Raw genomic sequence first — 23,641 nt, 5'->3', positions numbered from 1 at the left:
GTATTTGAAGCCATGGGTGTGCACCATGCCATGTTGTGCATGGAGGCCATGGGTTTGCACAGGCACTGTGGGCAGGCGAGTCCATGAATGTGAGGCTGTGTGTGCAAGGCTGTGGGTGTGCACAGAGACCATGGGTGTGCCAGAGACTGTGGGTGTGTGAGGTTGTGAGTGTGCACAGATGCTGTGGGTGTATTAGATGGTGGGTGTTCATGGAAGCTGTGGGTATGCAAGGCCGTGGGTGTGAAGGAGGCCATGGGTGTGCCAGGCTGTGGGTGCACACAGACGTCATGGGTGTGTGAGGTCATGTATGTGCACAGATGCCATGGGCCTGTGAGGCCATGGCTATGTACAGAGGCCATAGGTGTGCCGGGCTGCCTTGCACAGATGCCATGGGTGTGCAAGGCTATGTGTGTGCGCAGACTCCACGAGTGTGTGAGGCTGTAGGTGTGCCAGGTCATAGGCTCTTTAGGATGCTGGGCCTATGCCCTGTCCATTGGGTCCAGGTTGTCTCGGGCAGCAGGTGGGGTGGGCAGGCAGGGGTCTGTCCTGCGTGAGACAGATAGGCCTTGGGGCTCCAGCTGGTTTGAGTCTAACTTATAAAGCAATTGCTTTGTGGTTTTTCTCCCACTTTTCCTCTTGTTTTCCCATGTGTTGGGCTTTCCCTTGCTCAGTTGTTTAACTTGAGATCCAACAAAATAACAAATGCTTGGTGTGATTAAAATAACGCATGCTCTAATTAAAACCCAGCCCCTCTAAACCCTCAGGTAGGGCGTGCTGAGTTTCCCGCAGCATCTGTACTGAGTATGTTTCCAAAACAGAAGGTGACTCCCATGCATCGTTTACCCAGGCTGGGAGAGCCCTGCCTGCTCGCTGTTGACTTGCTACCTGAGCTCAGGGGACCCCAGCACCAGGGCCTGCCAAGGCTCTGGGCACCAACCTGTGTCTCAGCCACACACCCTTGTTCTCTGTCTCCTTCAGTGACTTATTTTTTAGAAGTTATACAGCTGTACCTACTGATAGCCATATTGTTGTGTGTTTCATTTCTGTTTGGATCTGGTGAGCTAATTAAAAAAATATATTTAGGTATTATACAATCATTACAACAAATTAGAAAATACAGGGAAAAAAATTAATTTGGATTCCTGCCACGTGGTGGATATTGCCACGGAATGTTCCGTGATGAAGTCTGGTTTCCTGTCAAGTCTTAATTCCGGCCTCAGCAGCAGTTCTCACCTAGCAGCAGGAACTAAGAGTCGAAGCTCTCTTCTCCTGATACTGGTCAGAATCTTGCATGAGGCCGTCCCTTATACCTTACTATAGTGCAACCTGGCTGTTCCCAGGGTCATGTACCTGTGATATCAGAATCCCTGGGAACCGTCACCGTTGCCACCGTGTGATGGAATCGCAGCAGAGATGAGGCCGAGCTGGGGAGCTGGCTCACCCTTGTCTGTTTCAGATGCTGGCCTCTGCCCTCTAGACCAGAACAGGCAGGGAAGGCAGACACAAGCATGCCAGCCAGTGGTTGGCCTTAGGACCAGCTCTACCAGCAAGATGCTTTCTTCTCCATGCCTCAGCATCCCGATTTGTGAGACAACCCTGGGGTGGTGGGGAGGATTAAATGCGTTTGTCAGCAGGTTTGGCATGCTGACATGGGTCTCTGTGTAGAGCAAGTGCTAAAGGTAAAACACCATAATGGAAGTGGTTGCAGGCCAGGAGTGATGGTCTTGTCAGGGAGGGCTGCACGTGGATGTGTTTACTTGGGTCTCAAGGGATGCGTAAGAGTGTACTGGTCTGAGCAGTCAGTGCGACTGCATGTAACACAGCCTATTCAGGAATTGTGTTAGGGTTCTGCAGAGACACAGAACTAACTGGATATATATATATATAATATATAAATATTATGAGATTTATTCTAGGAATTGGATCACACGGCAGTGGGGATGGGCAAGTCCAGTGGGGTGCAGGCTGGGAACACCAGTGAGAGTTTGGATGAACCCCCAGGAGAAGCTGGCTGGCTGTAGTAGAGATGGGATTCTTTCTGTTGGCTGCAGTCGTTGCCCCCCCCCCCCTTTAAGGTTTTCACCTGATTGGATGAGATGTCTCGTGGCTGAAGGCAATCTCCTTTGTTGATTGTAGATGCAGCCAGTCATAGATGCAATCAACTGATTATTTGTGTATTTATTTAAAAAATATTTTTATAAGACAACATATAAACATACAAACATTCTTAATATATAAATAATCCATACATGGTGTACAATCAGTGGCTTCCAATATCGTCACATGGTTGTGCATTCATCACCATGTCATTTTTCTGAATATTTGCATCACTCCAGAAAAAGAAATAAAAAAGAAAAAATTCATACATACCATACCCTTCACCCCTCCCTCTCATTGACCACTAGTATTTCCAGCTACCCAATTTATTTTAACCTTGGTTCCCCCATTATTTGTTTATTTTTAATCCATGTATTGTACTCATCTGTTAATTGACGATTTAAATCCATGAAGTGCCCTCATGGTCACAATCAGGCCAGGGCTTGCGTGACCAACACCTGGGCCCCATCCAATGGTCCGGCCGTCACATGACCTTTACCCTCACAGGAGCATATCTGTGGGCCTGGAACAAGGCTGGTGCAGAGGAGAGGCCCGGTCCTAAGGAATTCGGGGTGTGCTATAGATGAGGAGCATGGGTGTGTTTGAACAGGAAGCAGTGGGTCTGGTTTGCATGTTAGAAAAGCCATTCTGGGTGCAGAGCAAAGCAAGTGCCAGAGGCAGGGGCAGCTCTGAAGGCAGGAGCCATTTAGAAGCATCTTCCTGTCGCTATGACTGGAGATAGAGGAGCACAGCCAGACTCAGGATACAGGAAGGAGGTGGAACGGAGCTACGGCCGGAGTAGGGGGATGGAGAGTGGATGCAGGGACACATTAAGGCATCAGGATGGGCAGACTGGGAACTGGGGTGGGTGGCAGCATTTCCACTTTATAGCTAAAGAATCAGGTTTGTTCGGTGGCTTGCGTGGGGTCACACGGGGAAACAGCATGAGGCTGTGCTCCAGATTACTGTCAATCTCTCTCTGATTCCAGAGCCCACTGGATATTTGGAAAAGTTGTTGTATGAGTTAAGATGATCTTGGTTGAAAGTGATAATTTACTTGCTCACGTAACCGAAAGATACAGAGGCAGGGCGGGCTGCAGGCAAGGCTTGATCCAGTAGCTGAGACATGCCTCAAGGCTCTAGTTTCTTTAGGACCAGCCCTCCTGGTGGTCCCAAGATGGTGGCACCAGTTCCTGGGGAGACATGCTTCTTTGCTGGCCCCGTGAACAAAAAGAGAGTCCTTGTCCATGTTTCCACCTGAAGTCCTAAAATTACTGTGTCTTCCTGGACTGGTGCCCTTGGCCCTCCCTGGGGGCAGGGTCAGGAAAGGGCTGATGGGCTCAGTTGAGTGGCCCTCCCTGGCTCCCTGGGGCTGCTGGGGAGGGGGGGAGGGAGGACCGGGGATCGCCACCCCACAGGGTACTTCAGCTCCAGCCAGGACCAGTGCTGGGGCTGATGCTGGCTGCTGCCTCGTTCCGCCCGCAGCATGTGCTTTCTTAGGGGCAGGCGGGTTCTCGAGGCACAGGCCACGGCTATACAAACTCTCTCTTTTCTTCTTACATGATCAAGGACACCAGAAACAGATCGATCCGGAAATGTTCAAAGATTTCTACACCTGCTGGAAGGAGACGGAAGCGGAGGCCCAAGAGGTGGCCCTGCCTCTGTCGGTGATGGAGCACCTGGACAAAAATGAATGCGTCTACAAGCTGTCCAGCTCCGTCAAGACGAACCGCGGTGTCGGCAAGATCGCCATGACCCAGAAGCGCCTGTTCCTTCTGACGGAGGGCAGGCCTGGCTACGTGGAGATTTCCACCTTCCGGAACATAGAGGTAAGGGGGCAGGCGCCCGCCCCTTGGGCTGTGGACGCCTGGGACCGCCCGTGCCTCGGTTTCCTCACCCATAAGGAGGAGCAGCACAGGTTGGTGCCTGGCTGGCACGTTGTCGTGGGTCTGGAATAGGTGGAGGCAGGTGGAAGGCACAGAGCACCCAGTGTGGGTCCCTGCCCATGCCCACCCTTGGTCGCTTTTCTACTGTAGCTGATGCCTGCGGGGAGGGAGAGGCTTCGCAGGGGAGAACGCGGGAGACACGTGGGGATGAGCTCCTGGGGAGGGATTGTGGGTTTGGGTGGCTGGTGCGCCGGGCTGCCTCCTGTTTCGTGGCGTGTGCTGTGCATTTTACGCAGTGGGAATGTTCTTAGATTTCCGAGGTTGTACTTTTCCACACTGAAGAGCCTGGAGTTTGGTCCCGGCTCACCTTAGGTCCTATATTTATTTTTTCCAAATTGGAGAGGGCTGTGAAGCACCTGATATGTTAATGCTTTTCATAATCAGCTATCAAGGCTTCAGAGGGACAGGGGAGCCAGTGAAACCACAGCTGACAGTCATGGAAACAGCAGAGCAGTGTTATCTTCACCCTCCCTGTGTTCCTTCTGTTCTTTTTGTTTTTGTGTGTGAAAAATGACATATATACAAAACAATAAATTTCAGAGCACACTGCAACAATTAGTTGTAGAACAGATTTCAGAGTTTGGTATGGGTTGCGATTCCACAATTTTAGGGTTTTACTTCTAGCTGCTGTAAGATCCTGGGAGACTAAAAGAAATATCAATATAATGATTCAGCACTCATACTTATTTGTTAAACCCGACCTTCTCGGTATAAGTCCACCGTCACCTTTGATCTTTCTCCCACTCTTTAGGGGTGTTTGGGCTATGCCTATTCTAGCTTTTTCATATTGGAAGGGGCTGTCAATAATATGGGGTAGGGAGTTGGAACTAGCTGATTTTCTGGAGAGGGTGGGCGCTCTAGGTTTCAGGAGTCATCTGGTCCAGGGACCCATCTGGAGGTTGTAGGTTTCTGGAAAGTTACTCTAGCGCATGGACTCTTTGTAGAACCTCAGATAAATCCCTGGGTGTTCTTTAGGGTTGGCAGGAATGGTTTTGGTTGGGGTTTGGCATACCAAGATGAGAAGCAGTATCTGGCTAAAGCTTGCATAAGAGCAACCATCCAGAGTAGCCTCTTGACTCTATGTGAACTCTCTCTGTCACTGATACCTTATTTGTTACAATTCTTTACCTCCCTTTTGGTAAGGAAGGCATTGTCAATCCCAGGGTGCCAGGGAGACTCTCACCCTGGATGTCATGTCCCTTGTAGGGGGGAGGACAATTATTTCACTTGCAAAGTTGGGCTTAGAGAGACTGAGGCCACATCTGAGCAACAAAGAGGTCCTCCAGAAGTAACTCTTAGGCATATCTATAGGTAGTGTAAGCTTCTCTGCTACATAAATAAACTTCACAAGAGTAAGCCTCAAGATTAAGGGCTTGGCCTGTTGACTTGGGAGTCCCTAATGCTTGAGACAGGCGCTTCCCCGGTGGCAAAATTTAATAGTTCCATATTTTTTCTCCCATCCCTCAAGGGACTTTGCCAATAGTTTTCAGTTATCTGCTTAACATACTCTGGGATGTATCCTGGTATTACATTAAGCTATACAGAATTACAAGCCCTCATTCCCAGTCTGGGCTTCCTGTGTTTGGGTTGTTTAAATGACCTATCCAGACAGGTTGAGTTAGATCATGTGCCACAGAAAATGTAGGTTCTGGACAAAATGCCTCTCTTCCTCTGCTCTCATAGAGTAGGTGAAGTTCTAAAGTATAGACAATGTCTTCCTTACTTACCCCTTTATTCTGATTTACCTCAATCCCGACCTGATTGTCTTCACTCTTGTCTTTAATTGAAGCCTGATCTCCTTTTCAGTTTCTTTAGCAGTCATTGTATGTGGCAATGCTGACCTTCAGAACTGCAGAACTCCTTCTCTGAGTCTCAGGTGTCACACAGGCACCCAAAGTTCGAGGAAGATACCAGGTTATACAGATATAGCAGAGCCTCTCAAAATCTAGAAGTAACAATTACTGCTCTGGCTTAATGTGACTGCTATAAGAGCTTTCAATCTAGACCCTAATTTTCTTATAACTGTTTTCTAAATGAGACCATACAACATTTGCTCATTCTAAATGAGACCATACAACATTTGCTCATTTGTTTCTGGCTTCTTTTGCGTCATATAATGCCCCACGGGTTCACCCATTAGTGAACTGCCTTCACTTTTATCCATTCCCTTACATTCGAGTTCAACCTCATTAGCTAACTGTTCACCCATCTCTAGTTTTCGTGTATCTCTAGGTCACCTATGTTCTGTATTATAAGCTTTTGAGTTTACCTTTACGAAAGCCATCAAAGCGAAATTGTGCTTCATGACTTCATTCCTTTCTGTAGCAGCACAATATTCAGTCACGTGTATACACCACCGTCTGCCATTCTACTTCTCAGTGTATCCTTCAGCCACGTCCATCCATCGGGCATCATGTGTAATGTCCAAAGTCAACATCCATCGGCACTCCAAATTTTAGACAATTTTCTTTGCTCCCAACAGAAAAATAACTAATAAACACACCATCACCAAACAGAAAATCCAAACCTCCCCTTCACTCTCATCCCCCAACCAACACACACACACATGACTGTGGTACTGTTGATGTGTTCCTGATAAACATAGCCCGTAGCTTGCAATAGTAATTTTCCCCTTGTACCCAATATTATAAACTCTTTGTACAAGATTCATGCCTTTGCAGTAGTTCATACAAGAACTTATTTATATTTGTAGTATTAATTGGTGGGATGCATGGTTCTATACAACCCCTTTCAATCATGTTCACTTTCAATATGACATATTACTAATAGACCCGCTAGTGAATTGCCTTCACTTTTATCCATTCCCTTACATTTGAGTTCAACCTCATTAGCTAACCGTTCACCCATCTCTAGTGTCGATGTATCTCTAGGTCATCTGTATTCTGTATTATAAGCCTTTCAGTTTATTTACCTTTACCCAAGTCATAAAAGCAAAATCATACAGTAACTGTCCTTTTGTGTCTGGCATATTTCACTCAGCATGATGTCCTCAAGGCTCATCCATCTTGTCATGTGCTTCAGGACGTCATTTCATCTTACTGCTGCATAATATTCCATCGTATGTCTATACCACATTTTCTTTATCCACTTGTCTATTGACGGGCACTTGGATTGTTTCCATCTTTTGGCGATTGTAAATAATGTGCTGTGAATGCTGGTATGCAAATAACTGTTTGTGTCACCGCTTTTATCTCTTCTGGGTATATACCAAGTAGTGCTTTTGCTGGATCATAGGGTATATACCAAGTAGTGCTATTGCTGGATCATAGGGTAACTCGATATTTAGTTTTCTGAGGAACTGCCAAACTCTCTTCCATAGTGGTTGTACCATTATACGTTCCCACCAGCAGTGCATAAGTGTCCCAATTTCTCCACATCCTCTCCAGCATTTGTAGTTTCCTGTTTGTTTAATAGCAGCTACTCTTATAGGTGTGAGGTGGTATCTCATTGTAGTCTTGATCTGCATTTCCTTTATACCCAGTGAAAATGAGCATCTCTACATGTGCTTTTTTTTTTAAACATGGCTAGGCACCAGGAATCGAACCCAGGTCTCTGGCATGGCAGGCAAGAACTCTGCTTGCTGAGCCACCATGGCCTCCCCTCTTTATGTGCTTTTGGCAGTTTGTATTTGCTTTTCAGAAAAATGCTTATTCATATCTTTAGCCCATTTTATACTTGTTGTTTTGCTGTTTAGTTGTATGCTTTCTTTATATTTACAGGACATCAAACCTTTATCCGATATGGGATTTCCAGATATTTTCTCCCATTGAGTTGGCTACCTCTTCACCTTTTTGACAAAGTCTTTTGAGGCATAAAAGCATTTGATTTTGAAGAGTTCCCATTTATCTATTTTTTCTTTTGTTGCTTGTGCTTTGGGTGTAAAGTTTAGGAAGCTACCTCCTGTTACTATGTCTTGAAGATATTTCCCTACATTTTCTTTTAGAGTTGGTTCTTATATTTCGGTGTTTGATCCACTTTGGGTTAGTTTTTGTATAGGATGCAAGGTAAAGGTCCTCTTACATTCTTTGGCTGTTGATAAACAGTTCTCCTGTGCCCATTTATTGAAAAGACTGTTTTGTCCCAGCTCAGTGGATCTGGGGGCCTTGTCAGAGAACAATTGACCATAGATTTGATGGTCTATTTCTGTGCTCTTGATTCGATTCCATTGGTCAGTACTTCTGTCTTTGTGCCAGTACCATGATGTTTTGACCACTGTGGCTTTATAATAGGCTTTGAAATTGGGAAGTGTTAGTCCTCCTACTTTCTTCTTCTTTTAGGATATTTTTAGCTATTGAGGTTTCTTTCCCTTCCAAATGTATTTGGTAACTAGCTTTTCCAAGTCTTTAAAGTAGGTTGTTGGAATTTTGATTGGTATTGCATTGAATCTGTAGATCAATTTGTATAGAATTGGCATCTTAACTACATTTAACCTTCCTATCCATGAGCAGGGAATGTCTTTCCACCTAACTAGAGCTTCTTTGATCTCTTTTAGCAATGTAATGTAGTTCTCTGTGTACAAGTCCTTTACATCCCTAGTTAAGTTTATTCCTAGATACTTGATTCTTTTGGTTACTTTGCTTTGGGGTTAGTTTTCTGTTCTTTCTCTACTTCTTCCAAGTGGACAGTTAATTCCTCGATTTTTGCCCTTTCTTCTTTTTTTTATATAAGCATCAAGGGCAATAAATTTCCCTCTTAGCACTGCCTTTGCTGCATCCCATAAGTTTTGATATGTTGTGTTTTCATTTTCATTTGCCTCGAGATATTTACTGATTTCTCTTGTAATTTTTCCTTGACCCACTTGTTGTTTAAGAGTGTATTGTTGAGCCTCCACATATTTGTGAATTTTCTGGCACTCTACCTATTATTGATTTCCAACTTTATTCCTTTATGATCTGAGACAGTGCTTTTTATGATTTCATTCTTTTTAAAGTTATTGAGACTTGCTTTGTGACCCAGCATATAGTCTATCCTTGAGAATGATCCATGAGCACTTGAGAAAAAGGTGTATCCTGCTGTTGTAGGGTGCAATGTTCTATATATGTCTGTTAAATCTAGTAGGGTGCAATGTTCTATATATGTCTGTTAAATCTAGTTCATTTATTGTAATATTCAAATTCTCTGTTTCTTTATTGATCCTCTGTCTAGATGTTCTGTCCATTGATGAGTGTGTGGACTTGAAGTCTCCAACTATTTTGGTAGATGTGTCTATTTCTCATTTCAGTGTTTGCCTCATGTATTTTGGAGCATTCTGGCTTGGTGCATAAATATTTATGGTTGTTATGTCTTCTTGTTGAATTGTTCCTTTTATTAATACATAGTGTCCTTCTTTGTCTCTTTTAACTGTTTTACATTTGAAGTCTAATTTGTTGGATATTAGTATAGCTACTCCTGCTATTTTCTGATTGTTATTTGCATGAAATATCTTTTCCCAATCTTTCACTTTCAACCTATGTTTATCCTTGGGTCTAAGATGTGTTTCCTGTAGACAGCATATGGGTCCTGTTTTTAAATCCATTCTGCCAATCTATGTCTTTTATTGGTGAATTTTATCCATTAACATTTAGTGTTATTACTGTATGGGTAGTATTTTCTCCTACCATTTTGCCTTTTGGATTTGATATGTCATATCTAATATTTCTTCTTTTTACCTTTACTGATAGTCTTCCTTTCTACACTCTTCTCCACAACTCTCTCTCCTGTCTTTTCATATCTGTCGCTAGTGCTCCCTTTAGTATTTCTTGCAGAGCTGATCTCTTGGTCACAAATTCTCTCAGTGATTTTTTGTCTGAAAAATTTTAATTTCTCCCTCACTTTTGAAGGACGATTTTGCTGGATATAGAATTCATGGTTGGCAATTTTCCTCTTTTAGTATTTTAAATATGTCATCCCACTGTCTTCTCGCCTCCATTGTTTCTGCTGAGAAATCTATGCATAGTCTTATTGGGCTTCCCTTGTATGTGATGGGTTGCTTTTCTCTTGCTGCTTTCAAGATTCTCTCTTTCTCTTTGACATCTGACATTCTGATTAGTAAGTGTCTTGGAGTACGTCTATTTGTATCTATTCTCTTTGGGGTATGCGGCACTTCTTGGGTCTGTAATTTTAAGTCTTTCATAAGAGTTGGGAAATTTTCAGTGATAATTTCCTCCATTACTTTTTCTCCTCCTTTTCCCTTCTCTTCTCCTTCTGGGACACCCACAGCACATATATTCATTTGCTTCATATTATCATTCAATTTCCTGAGTCCCTGCTCATATTTTTCCAATCCCCCCCCCTGTATTTTCTTTTGCTTGTTGGATTTCAGATGTTCTGTCCTCGAGTTCACTAATCCTATCTTCTGCCTCTCGAAATCTAACACTGTAGGTTTCTGTTGGTTTTTTTTCATCTCTTCTCCTGTGCCTTTCATTCCCATAAGTTCTGTGATTTGCTTTTTCAGACTTTTGATTTCTTCTTTTTGTTCATTCTTTGCCTTCTTTATATCCTCCCTCAGTTCATTGATTTGATTTTTTGATGAGGTTTTCCATGTCTGTTCATACATTCTGAATTAATTGTTTCAACTCCTGTATCTCATTTGAATTGTTGGTTTGTTCCTTTGACTGGGCCATATCTTCAATTTTCCTAGTGTGATTTGTTATTTTTTGCTGGTGGCTAGGCATTTAATTACCTTAATTAGTTTATTCTGGAGATTGTTTTCACTTCTTTGACCTAGGATTTTCTTGCTGGATGAATTTGTTGTCTCTCTGTTTCTTTGACATTCAGTTCAGCTTTTTCTAGACCACTAGCTTAGGTTTTGTTTAACAGAGGAGAAATTTTCAGTTCTTGTTTTCTTGTTTCTTGCCCTGCCTGTATGGTGGCCCCCCTCCTACCCTTAGGAGGTATTATAGACCCCACCCAGATTTTATCAGACCAAACTGGCCTCCTATCAGGAGGAAAGAGTCACCTGCATCAGTTTTCCCTGAGGGTGAGACCCAGCAGGTTGAAAGACTTTCCTGTGAAGTCTCTGGGCTCTGTTTTTCTTATCCTGCCCAGTATGTGGCACTTGTCTGACTGCAGGTCCCACCAGCATAAGTTGGTGCGGTACCTTTAACTTTGGCAGACTCTCCCTGCTGGGGGCATGGTGGAGACAGAGGAGAGGTTGTAGGCTGGTTTTAATGGCTTCAAATTACCAAGCCCTGGTGTCTGAATTTCTTGACGGAGGGATTCCACCTGGGTGGGGCTTCACCCCTCCCCTGGGGAAGGCACAGGCTCCAGACAAGTCCTCAAACAAGCTTGTTTATGCCTATGCCTGGGGCAGTTGCAGCCTGAGGAGCCCTGCCGCTATATCCAAAGGCAGTCAAGCCTTTGTAGAAACACAGCCACAAAAACCTCTGTTTCTTTTTTTTTTTTTTTTTATCAGCCCTGCCCCCTTGGTGCCGGGGCAAAAATCAGTGACTTCTGCTTTGACCAGGTTCACCTGAGCTGGGGGCCTATTTTTAATAGTCAGAATTTGTTAATTAATTCCACAATTGGCATTTGGTTGGGCTCAGCCCCTGCTGTTGGTAAAGTCTCTTTCCTTTCCCCTCTGGGAAGCAGCTTGTTGGGGAGGGGCGCCGGCCACCTCAGCTTGGGGGACTCACAGTTCTGGGGGGACTCACAGCTGGTCCAGCTGGTCCAGACTGGGGTATGCTGTGTGTCCGGTCACTGACGTAGCTGTTCTGGAGGTCGAACCGAATCCCACACCTCTCTAAGCTGCCATCTTGGCACCTACCTCTCTTTTGGTTACTTTGAATGGAATTTTTTCCTTAATTGACTACTCAATTAGGTCATTGCTTGTACATCGAAACATTATTGATTTTTGTACATTTATCTTATAATCCTGCCACCTTACGAAATTTGTTTATTAGCTCAAGAAGCTTTGTCGTAGATTTCTCAAGTATGGCGGCGGTATCATGTTATCTACAAATAATGAAAGTTTTGCTTCTCCCTTTCCAATTTAGATGCCTTTTATTTCTTTTTACAGCTTGATTGCTCTAGCTAGAACTTTTAGTACAATGTTGAATAATTGTGGTGACGAGGGTGTCCTTGTTTCTTTCCTGATCTTAGGGGGAAGGCTTTCAGTCTCTCTCCATTGAGGACGATGCTGGCTGTCAGTTTTTCATATATGCCCTTTATCATCTTGAGGAAATTACCTTTGATTCCTACCTTTTGAAGTGTTTGTATCAGAAAAGGATGTTGAATTTTGTCGAATGTTTTTCCAGCATCAATTGCGATGATCATGTGATTTTTCCCTTTTGATTTTTTAATGTGCTGTATTATAGTAACTGATTTTCTCATATTGAACCATCCTTACATTACTAGTACAAACCCCACTTGGTTGTGTGTAATTCTTTTAATGTCTTGTTAGATTCAATTTGCTAGTGTTTTTTGAGAATTTTACACCTGTTTTCATTAGGGAGATTGGTCAGTAGTTTTCCTTTCTTGCAGCATCTTTACCCGGTTTTGGTATTATAGTGATGGTAGCTTCATAAAATGTGTTAGGCAGTTATTCCTTTTTCCTCTTTTTTTTTTTTTTTGAAAAAGTTTGAGTGGAATTGGTGTTACTTCTTTTTGGAAGGCTGGATGAAATTCCTTCGTGAATCCAACTAACCCTGGGCTTTTTCTTTGTAGGAAGGTTGTTTTATTATTTTTTTTATTTAAGAAAACAAACAATACACTTAGAACCACCAACAATGGATATCTTAGTTAGCTTAACCATAGGCATTTTAAAATAAAGAATCCATATAATCATTGTAAAGCCTATGTTTGCGCAGTAAGTTTCATAAGCCAATTTCAAATTAAGGCAACAAGGAAAAAATATGCATATGCAGATAGCAAAATTCTTAAATTCTAAGTATTAAGCACTGACTGAGATACCATTTGATCAGCTGTCAAAACTGTAAATGTTCTCAGAATATCAAGTAGGAAGTTCTTACAAGTATCTGCTTTGCTATAGTAATGACCTATGTTTCTAAATATTTTCCCGATTTCAGGAATGTATGAAGATACAAATATTTTTACAATTGGCATATGGAAATCTTTTTTAAAAATATTTTTATGGTATGCAACAAACAAACATGCAAACATTCTTTTGATATATATATATTAATATTTTTATTGACAAAAACAACACATAAACACAAATATTCTTAACATACAAATATTCCATACTTCATGTACAATCAATGTCTCTCTTTTTTATGTTTTTAATTTTTTTAAAACGTAATAACATACAAGCATGAACATTCTTAACATATGAGCATTCCATTCTTGGTATATATAATCAATGACTCACAATTTCATCACATGGTTGTATATTCATCACCATGATCATTTCTTAGAAGATTTGCATCACTTCAGAAAAATAAATGAAAATTAAAAAGAAAAAACGCATGCATACCATACCCCTTACCCCTCTCTCTCATGGACCCATTTCTATCTACCCAATATATTTTAACGTTCATCCCCCCTATTTTTTTCCTATATCCCTAATCACTGCCTTTCATTGATCATTAGTATTTCAGTCTACTCAATTTATTTTAACATTTGTTCCCCCTATTTATTTGTTTATTTTTATCCATATTTTTTACTCATCTGTCCATACCATAGATAAAAGGAACATTAGACACAAGGTTTTCACAATCACACAGTTTTGTTGGGAAAGCTGTATCATTATACAATCATCTTCAAGAAACATGGCTACTGGAGCACAGCTCTAAATTTTCAGGCACTTCCCTCTAGCCTCTCTAATATACCTTAAACTAAAAAGGGTTTATCTATTTAATGCATAAGAATAACCTCCAGGATAACCTCTTGACTCTGTTGGAAATCTCTCAGCCACTGACACTTTATTTTGTCTCATTTCTCTTTTCCTCCTTTTGGTCAAGAAGACTTTCTTGATCTCTTAATGCCAGGTTCTGGCTTATCCCAGGCTTTCTGTCCCATGTTGCCAGGGAGATTTACATCCCTGAGAGTCATGTCTTACCTAGGGAGGAAGGCAGTGAGTTCACATGCTGAGTTGGCTTAGAGAGAGAGGCCGCAACTGAGCAACAAGAGAGGTTCTTTGGGGATGATTCTTAGACCTAATTTTTAGAAAACTTAGCCTGTCCTTTGCAGGAATAAGTTTCATAGGGCTCGGCCTATGATTGGTTGTCCACACTGCTTGCGAGAATATCAGGAACTCTCCAAATGGGGAAGTTGAATTTTCCCCCTTTCTCCCCGTTTCCCCAAGGGGACTTTGCAAGTACTTCATTATTCCCTGTTCAAATCACTCTGGGATTTAATGGGGCATCACTCTGGACAAATCTACAAAATCTCATTCCCTATTTGAGGTTCCGTGTACTTATGGTGTTCAATTAAACTGTCCATATACATTAAATTAGGAAATGCACTAGTCAAAATATAAATTTCACACCAAATAAACATGTATTGCTTTAGTCTCACACAGAAGTTGAAGTTTTAAAATATGAATGACCATTTATTTTCAACACCTTGCAATATTGACATTCCTTTGTTCTTCCTCATGCAAAAACATTTTTTAATTTGTACATTTAGTCACTATCATTGTACACTCTAGGCATTCCTAGATTATACTATCTCAGTCTTTACTGTCTAACTTTCCTTCTGGTTTCATTTGTGCCTCCAGCCCTGCCCCCACCCCCCCCATCATTCTCACATTCAGCTTCATTCAGTGTAGTTACATTATTGTGCTGCAATCAGGTAGTATTGTGCTATCCATTTCTGAATTTTTACAATCAGCCCTTTTGCATGACCTGTATCCATTTAGCTCCAATTACTCAATCTCTACTCTGTCTCCTGACAACCTCTGTTCTTAACTTGGAATTCTCCAAGTTCACTCATTAATGTTAGTTCGTATCAGTGAGACCATGCAGTATTTGTCCTTTTGTTTCTGGATAATCTCACTCAGCATAGTGTCCTCAAGGTCCATCCATGTTGTTACATACTTCATAACTTTATTCTGTTTTACAGCTGCATAATATTCCATTGTGTGTATATACCACAGCTTGTTTAGCCACTCATCTGTTGATGGACATTTGGGCTGTTTCCATCTCTTGGCAATTGTAAATAATGCTGCTATAAACATTGGTGTGCAAATGTCCATTTGTGTCCTTGCCCTCATGTCCTCTGAGTAGATACCTAGCGATGGTATTTCTGGGTCATGTGGCAATTCTATACTTAGCTTCCTGAGGAACCGCCAAATTGCCCTCCACAGCATTTGTACCTTTTTACATTCCCACTAACAGTGGATAAGTGTGCCTCTTTCTCCACATCCTCTCCAGCACTGCCGTTTTCTGTTTTTTTGATAATGGCCTTTCTGGTGGGTATGAGATGATATCTCATTGTAGTTTTGATTTGCATTTCCCTATTAGCCAGCAAAGTTGAGCATCTTTTCATGTGTTTTTTAGCCATTTGTATTTCCTCTTATGAGAAGTGTCTGTTTGTGTCTTTTGCCCATTTTGGTTTTTGTCTTTCTGTTGTTGAATTGAACAATCTCTTTATATATTCTGGATACTAGACCCTTATCTGATATGTGTTTTCCAAATATTGCCTCTCATTGTGTAGACTGCCTTTTTACTTTCTTGACAAAATTCTTTGATGCATGAAAGTGTTAAATTTTGAGGAGTTCCCATTTATCTATTTCTTTCTTCAATGTTCATGCTTTGGGTGCAAGATCTAGGAAACCACCTCCTATTATAAGTTTTATAAGATATTTTCCTATGTTTTCTTCTAAAAATTTTATGGTTTTAGTTCTGTTTAGGTCTTTGATCCATTTTGAGTTAATTTTTCTATAAGGTGTGAGATATGGATCTTCTTTCATTCTTTTGCATGTGGATATCCAGTCTCTAGGTACCATTTATTGAAGAGACTATTCTGTCCCAGATGAGTTGGCTTGACTGCCTTATCAAAGATCAATTGTCCATAGATGAGAGGGTTTATATCTGAACATTCTATTCAATTCCATTGGTCAGCATATCTGTCTTTATGCCAGTACCACGCTGTTTTGACCACTAGCTTTGTAATATGCTTTAAAGTCAGGTAGTGTGAGACTTCCCACTTCATTTTTCTTTCTTAAGGTATTTTTAGCTATTTAGGGCTAAAGCCTGCCCTTCCAAATAAATTTGGTTATTTGATTTTTCTATTTCTGCAAAGTAAGTTTTTGGGATTTTGATTGGTATCGCATTGATACTAAATCAATTGAGGTAAGATTGACATCTTAACTATATTTAGTCTTCCATCCATGAACACAGTATGCCCTTCCATTTATTTAGGTCTTCTGTGATTTCTTTTAGCAATTTTTTTGTGGTTTTCTTTGAATAGGTCTTTTGTATCTTTAGTTAAATTTATTTCTGAATATTTTAGTCTTTTGATTGCCATTATAAATGGAATTTATTTCTTGATTTCCTCCTCAGATTGCTCATTACTAGTTTATAGAAACACCACAGATTTTGAGTGTTGATCTTGTAACCTGCCACTTTGCTGTACTCATTTATTAGTGCTAGTAGTTTTGATGTGGATTTTTTAAGGGTTTTTAACATATATTATCATATCATCTGAAAAGAGTAAGAGTTTTACTTCTTCCTTTTCAATTCTCTGCCTTGTATTTCTTTTTCTTGTCTAATTGCTCTGGCTAGAACTTCCAACACAATGTTGAATAACAATGGTGACAGTGGACATCCTTGTCTTGTTCCTGATCTTAGGGGGAAAGCTTTCAGTCTTTCCCCATTGAGGATGATATTAGCTGTGGGTTTTTCGTATATTCCTTTTATCATGTTGAGGAAGTTCCTTTTATTCTGCTCCTTTGAAGTGTTTTCATCAAGAAAGGGTATTGAATTTTGCCAAATGCCTTTTCTGCATCAATCAAGATGATCATGTGGTTTTTCTGCTTGATTTGTTGGTATGGTGTATTACATTAATTGATTTTCTTATGTTGGACTATCCTTGCATACCTGGAATAAATCCCACTTGGTCATGGTGTATAATTCTTTGAATGTGCTGCTGGATTCGATTTGCAATAATTTTGTTGAGGATTTTTGCATCTATATTCTTTAGAGAGATTGGCATGTAATTTTCTTTCCTTGTAGTATCTTTGCCTGGCTTTGGTATTAGGGTGATGTTGGCTTCAGAGAATGAGTTAGGTAGCATTCCCTCTTCTTCAATTTTATTGAAGCATTTAAGGCAGTAAATTTCCCTCTTAGTACTGCTTTTGCTGCATCCCATAAATTTTGATATGTTGTATTTTCATTTCATTTGCCTCAAGATATTTACCAATTTCTCTTGTAATTTCTTCCTTGACCCACTGGTTGTTTATATGTGTGTTGTTTAGCCTCCATATATTTCTGAATTTTATGGCCCTCCGCCTGTTATTGATTTCCAATTTTATTCCTTTAAGATCCAAGAAAGTGTTTTGCATGATTTCAGTCTTTAAATTTATTGAGACTTGTTTTGTGCCCCAGCGTATGGTTTATCCTTGTGAATGACCCATGAGCACTTGAGAAAAAGGTGTATCCTGCTGTTGTGGGGTGCAATGTTCTATAAATGTCTGTTAAGTATAGTTCATTTATTATATTATTCAAATTCTCTGTTTCTTTATTGATTCTTTGTCTAGATGCTCTATCCATTGATGAGAGTGTGGAATTGAAGTCTCCAACTGTTATGGTAGAGGTGTCAATTCTCTTTTCAGTGTTTGTCTTATGTATTTTACATGGGCAGGCACTGGGAATTGAACCCAGGTCCAGGGCATGGCAGACAAGAACTCTGCCTGCTGAGCCACTGTGGTCTACACTGTCTCATATATTTTGGAGCACTCTGGCTCAGTGCATAAATATTTATGATTGTTATGTCTTCTTGTTGAATTGTTCCTTTTATAAATGCATAGTTTCCTTCTTTGTCTCTTTTAATTCTTTTACATTTGAAGTCTGATTTATAAGATAGTAGTATAGCTATCCCTGATCTTTTCTGATTGTTGTTTGCATGAAATATCCTTTTCCAACCTTTCACTTTCAACCTATGTTTGTCCTTGGGTTTAAAATGAGTCTCCTGTAGACAGCATATAGATGGGTCCTGTTTTTTTAATCCATTCTGCCAGTCTATGTCTTTTGACTGGGGAGTTTAATCCATTAACATTTAGTGTTGTTACTGTAAGGGCAATACTTTCTTTGACCATTTTGCCTTTGGATTTTATATGCCATATCTAATTTTTTTCTTTTTACCTTTATTGATAGTTTTCATTTCTACACTGTTCTCCACCTCTCTCTCCTAGTCTTTTCCTCTCTGCCTCTAGTGCTCCCTTTAGTATTTCTTTCAGAACTGGTCTCTTGGTCACAAATACTCTCAGTGATTTTTTCTTCTGGGAATGTTTTAATTTCCCCGTCATTTTTGAAGGACAGTTTTGTTGGATATAGACTTCTTGGTTGGCAGTTTTTCTCTTTTAGAATATTAAATATATCATCCCACTGTCTTCTCACCTTCATGGTTTTTGCTAAGAAATCTACGCATAGTCTTATTGGGCTTCCCTTGTATGTGATGGGTTGCTTTTCTCTTGCTGTTTTCAAAATTCTTTCTTTCTCTTTGACATCTTTATATTCTCCCTCAACTCTTTGATTTGATTTTTGATGAGATTTTCCATGTCTGTTCGAATATCCTGAATTAGTTGTTTCAACTACTGTATCTCATTTGAATTGTTGGTTTGTTCCTTTGATTGGGCCATATCTTCAATTTCCCGAGTATGATTTGTTATTTTTTTCTGGTGTCTGGGCGTTTGATTTCCTTAATTAGTTTATTCTGGAGACTGTTTCACTCTTTTACCTAGGATTTTCTTGCTGGATGGCTTTGTTCTCTGTCTATTCTTTGACATTCAGTTCAGCTTATTCTAGACCTCTAGTATAGGTTTTATTTAATGGATCATAATTTTTCAGGCCTTGTTTTTCTGTTTCTTGCCCTGCCTATATGGAGCCTTTTTTTTTTTTTTTTTTTAATGAGGGTCTACTGAGGTATTATAGATCCCAGTCAGATTTTCCCAGACCAGACTGGCCTCCTCTCAGGAGGAAAGTGTCACTTGCATTAGTTTTTCCCTGAGGGTGAGACCCAGCAGGTTGAAAAGCTTTCCTATGAAGCCTCTGGACTCGGTGTTTTTCCTGTCCTACCTAATATGTGGTGCTTGTCTGCCTGTGGTTTCCCACCAGCATAAAGTGATGTGGTGACTTTAATTTCAGCAGACTCTCCCTGCTGGGGGTGTTGTTGAAACAGAGGGGAGGTTGTTGGCTGGTTTAATTGCTTCCGTTTTCCAATCCCTGGGGTCTGAATTCCTTGAAGGAGGAATTCCACCTTAGCTGGGCCCCACCACTCTCCTGGGGAAGGCACAGCTTCCAGGTAATTAATTCCTTTCACCTGACCAGCCTCTTTGTCTCTCTGCAAGCTTCCCTTGCCTGGGGCAGTTGGAGCCTGGGAAGCCTTGTAGTTCTATCTAGTGAGCTGTTAAGTAGTAGAAACAAAGCAAAAAAAAAAAAAAAAAATTCCTTTTCAGAGCAGGACTCCCTCTCCTCGGGTTTGTTAATCAAGAGCTTAAGTTGGTACATTGCTCTATTTACCTCCAGGTTCTGTGTGCTCCACCACCCCAGCTTTTTTTTTTTTTTAGAGTCAAACCCTTCTCAAGTATTTTGTACTGTGTGATCCAAAAATCCTTCCCCACTCCCCGTCAGCCCTACCCACTCTGTGCTGGGGCACAAACTCCTAGTACCTTTAGCTCTTATTTGAGGTTTATCTGAGTTGGGGGCCTATTTTCAATAGTCAGAATTTGTTAATAATTTTGCAATTGGAGCTTGGTTGAGCTAAGCCCCAGCTGCTAGTAAAGCCTCTTTCACTCCCCTCTGGGAACCAGCCTGTGGGGAGGGGTACCAACCTCCACAGTTTGGGGGGCTTACAGTTCTATGTGGGATTGCAGCTGGTCCAGCTGGTCCAGACTGGTGTACGCTGTGTGTTCGGTCACTGATGTGGCCCCAGCAGTTGTTCTGTACTGTTCCTGGCTATTTTCTAGCTGTTCTGGAGGACGAACTAAATCCCACACCTCACTCAGCTGACATCCTGGATCGGGACCTCCAATATATTTTTTATTTGGTCTACTGTATCTTTCATTTCTATGAGTTTTGCCATTTTTCTATTTAACCTCCCAAATTCTTCTTTATGCTCTTCTAGTGTCTTCCTGGTATCCTTTATTTCTTTATAAATATCCTTGAGCAGTTGTTCCATATTCTGTGCCCCCTCTGGAATTTTGATTTGGACGTTTGGCTGGGCCATTTCTGCTTGGATCTTTGTGTGTTTTGTGATTTTCTGTTGTGTTTGGGGCATTTGATTATCTCGATGTGATTATTATGCAAGTTGGCTTCCTTACCTCTTCTAAAGTTTTGTATTTACTTCGTTTTTGCTGTATGTTTCCTTTTGCACTTTGTTGGTTATTCTCTGCCAAGTCATGGTCTGGATCTCATTTAGGGGATAACAGTTCAACTTAAGGGTCTGTTTTAAGGTAGGGCAGGATGCATGGCCGCTCTAGTGGCAGAGCTACCATGCGGGAGACCCAAGGTGGACTCCTAGCCTATGCATAAAAAAGAGAGAGAGAGGAAAGAAAAGAAAAAAAAAGATAATAAAGTCAAATAATAATACAATAAAAATATGGAACACAAAAACGAGAACCACAATAAAAACACCTCAACAGTAGTAGGCAATGAATCAAAAGGAAATCCTGCAGGACATACTGGGAGTGAAGTCAGGCTGCTGCCCACAAGAGGGAAATTTTAGAGAAAAATCAGAATAGAAATAATGAAAATAAGTGACGTGGAATAATGAAAAAATAATATGTGAAAGAAAATATTGAAAATGAGTAAAATATAATATAAAATATCTATAAAATTTTTTAAAAAATAATGAAAAGGACAATTCTCTTGCAAATAAAAATGTATAGAAAGAATATATTGTAAAAGGGAGGATAATAGAAAAGGAATATTGAGAAGAAATAAATTTTGAATTAAAAAATGAAATAAAAAATAAAAATGTCTGGGCAGGTAGGCAGTTAGCTTGCCTGCACTTACTCCTTCTCCTCAGCAGGTGGTGACCTGCTCCCTCAAGCTCTCCCCTCCCTGTCTGGTGTAGCTGACCTGCACTTACTGCATCTGGCCAGCAGATGGCGGGTACGAGTCTCCTCCTCCCTCAGCCCCGCCCCTCCAGGCCGGAGCTACTGGGTTGGCGTGGCCAGCAGAGGGGCTGCTCTGATAGGGGCTGCTGACCCACAGGTCTCTGCCCAGGGTCTGGGGAGCAGAACAGCACGACCAGCGTGTGGGGGATCAGCTGACCAGCTCATCCACAGTGCTGGTGGGCCTGCCAGATACCAGGACTGGGGGCTGCCTTTCCCACTCCTGATGCTGTGGTCACTCCCCGCACCCCGAGCCCCCCCTCCAGTGGTCGATCCCCGGCCTCCAGGCTCCCTGCAGGCGCTGCCCACAACAACCACCTGGAGAGGTTTCCCCTGTAGGAAGATTTTTGATGACTAAGTAAATCTCTTTGCTTGGAATTGGTTTGTTGAGAACTTGTATTTCTTCTCAAGTCAGTGTAGCTTGTTTGTGTGTTTCTAGGAATTTGTCTATTTCATCTAAATTGCCTGGTTTGTTGATGTACAATTTTTCATAGTATCCTCTTATGATTTTTTTTTTTAAATTTCTTCATGGACCATGGAAATGAACCCCCTTGCATTTCAGATTTTATTTGCATCTGTTCTAGTTTGCTAGCTGCCAGAATGTGATATACTGGGAACAGAATGGCTTTTAAAAAGGGGGAATTTAATACGTTGCAAGTTTGCAGTTCTAAGCCCACAAAAATGTCCCAATTAAAGCAAGGCTATAAAAATGTCCAATCTAAGACATCAGGGAACGGTACCTTGGTTCAATTAGGCTGATGAGTCATGTTCAGGGTTCTCTCTCAACTGGAAAGGCACATAGCGAACATGGCAACATCTGCTAGCTTTCTCTCCAGGCTTCTTGCTTCACGAAGCTCCCCCAGGGATGTTTTCCTTCTTCATCTCCAAAGGTTTCTGGCTGTTTGGGCTCTGGTGGTCTCTTGGCTCTGCTTCTCTCTCCACAATGCTTCCTCTTCTAAAGGATTCCGGTAAACTAATCAAGACCCACCTGGAATGGGTGGAGTCCCATCTCCTTTCTGGGGAAAGGTTGACACCCACAATTGGGTGAGTCGCATCTCCATGGGATAATGTAATCGAGTTTCCAACCTACAGTGCTTAATAGGGATTAAAAGATCCTCAAGATGGATCAGTATTAAAACATGGCTTTTCTAGGGTGTATAACCCTTACAAACCAGCACAGCATCCTCTCTCTTTTTCTCTTTGTCAGCTGAGCTAGGGGCCCGTCAATTTTACTGATTTTTTTCAAAGAACCAACTTTTGGTTTTATTGATTCTTTCTATTGTTCTTTTGTTCTCCCAGTCATTTAATTCTGCTTTAATCTTTATTTCTCTTATTTGCTTTGGGGTTAGTTTGCTATTCTTTAGTTTCTCCAGGTGAGCAGTTAAACCTGGATTTTTGTGCACTCTTCTTCTTAATATAGGCATTTAAAGCAATAACTTTCCCTCTCAGCACAGCCTTTGCTGCATCCCATTAGTTCTGATATATCGTATTCTCATTTTCATTTGTCTCCAGGTAGTTACCGATTTCTCTAGCAATGTCCTCTTTAATCCACTGATTGTTTAAAGGTGCATTATTTGATCTCCATATATTTGTGAATGTTCTCAATCTTTGGTAGTTATTGAGTTCCAGCTTCATTCCATTGTTATCAGAGAAAGTGCTTTGAATAATTTAAATATATTTAAATTTAGAAAGACCTGTTTTGTGTCCCAGTATATGATCTATCCTGGAAAACGTTCCATGTGCACTAGAGAGGAATGTATATCCTGGCGTTTTGGAGTGTAATGACCTATATATGTCTGTCAAGTCTAATTCATTTATCCCATAGTTTAGGTTCTCTGTTTCCTTGTTGATCCTCTGTCTGGTTGTTCTATCTATAGAGGAGAGTGGTGTATTGGAGTCTCCCACTATTATTGTTGAAACATCTATCACTCCCTTCAGTTTTGCCAATGTCTGTCTCATGTACTTTGAGCTCCTTGATTGGGTACATGAACACTTATGATTTTTATTTTATCTTGGTGAACTGTAGTATCCTTCTTTGTCTCTAACGATGTCTTTGCATTTAAAGTCTGTCTGTCTGATATTAGTATAGCCACTCCTGCTTGCTTTTGCTTACAGCTTGGTGAGTTTTGTCCATTAATATTCAATGTTATTACTGTTAAGGCATTTCTTGAACCTATCATCTTATCTTTTGGATTTTATCTGTCAGAGCTATATATTCTTTTCCCTCTTTCTCTTTTGTTCTTTGAGTTACCTTTATTGGTACTCTTCAATTCTGTGCTCTCTTCCAGACCTCCCTCTCCTGTCTTTGGTGCTCAGCAACTCCCTTTAGTTGTAGTGCCTGTCTTTTGTTGACAAATTTCTT

At 41.1% G+C, this 23,641-nt stretch overlaps 1 protein-coding gene across 2 annotated transcripts in view; it reads left to right on the top strand.

The window, feature by feature from the left end:
* DENND3 (DENN domain containing 3) overlaps positions 1-23,641 on the top strand; it is a 96,016-nt gene that overhangs the window by 42,259 nt on the left and 30,116 nt on the right. For both annotated transcript variants that reach the window (XM_077166675.1, XM_077166674.1), the window contains exon 14: positions 3,667-3,926. In XM_077166675.1, coding sequence (XP_077022790.1) covers positions 3,667-3,926 — 260 coding nt within the window. The remainder of the gene's footprint in view (positions 1-3,666; positions 3,927-23,641) is intronic.

This window comes from Tamandua tetradactyla, chromosome 6 (genome assembly GCF_023851605.1).
Source record: "Tamandua tetradactyla isolate mTamTet1 chromosome 6, mTamTet1.pri, whole genome shotgun sequence".
NCBI classification, from domain to species: Eukaryota; Metazoa; Chordata; class Mammalia; order Pilosa; family Myrmecophagidae; genus Tamandua; species Tamandua tetradactyla.
The sequence above is the reverse complement of the archived record's forward strand: the minus strand, read 5'-3'. Positions and strand labels throughout refer to the sequence as shown.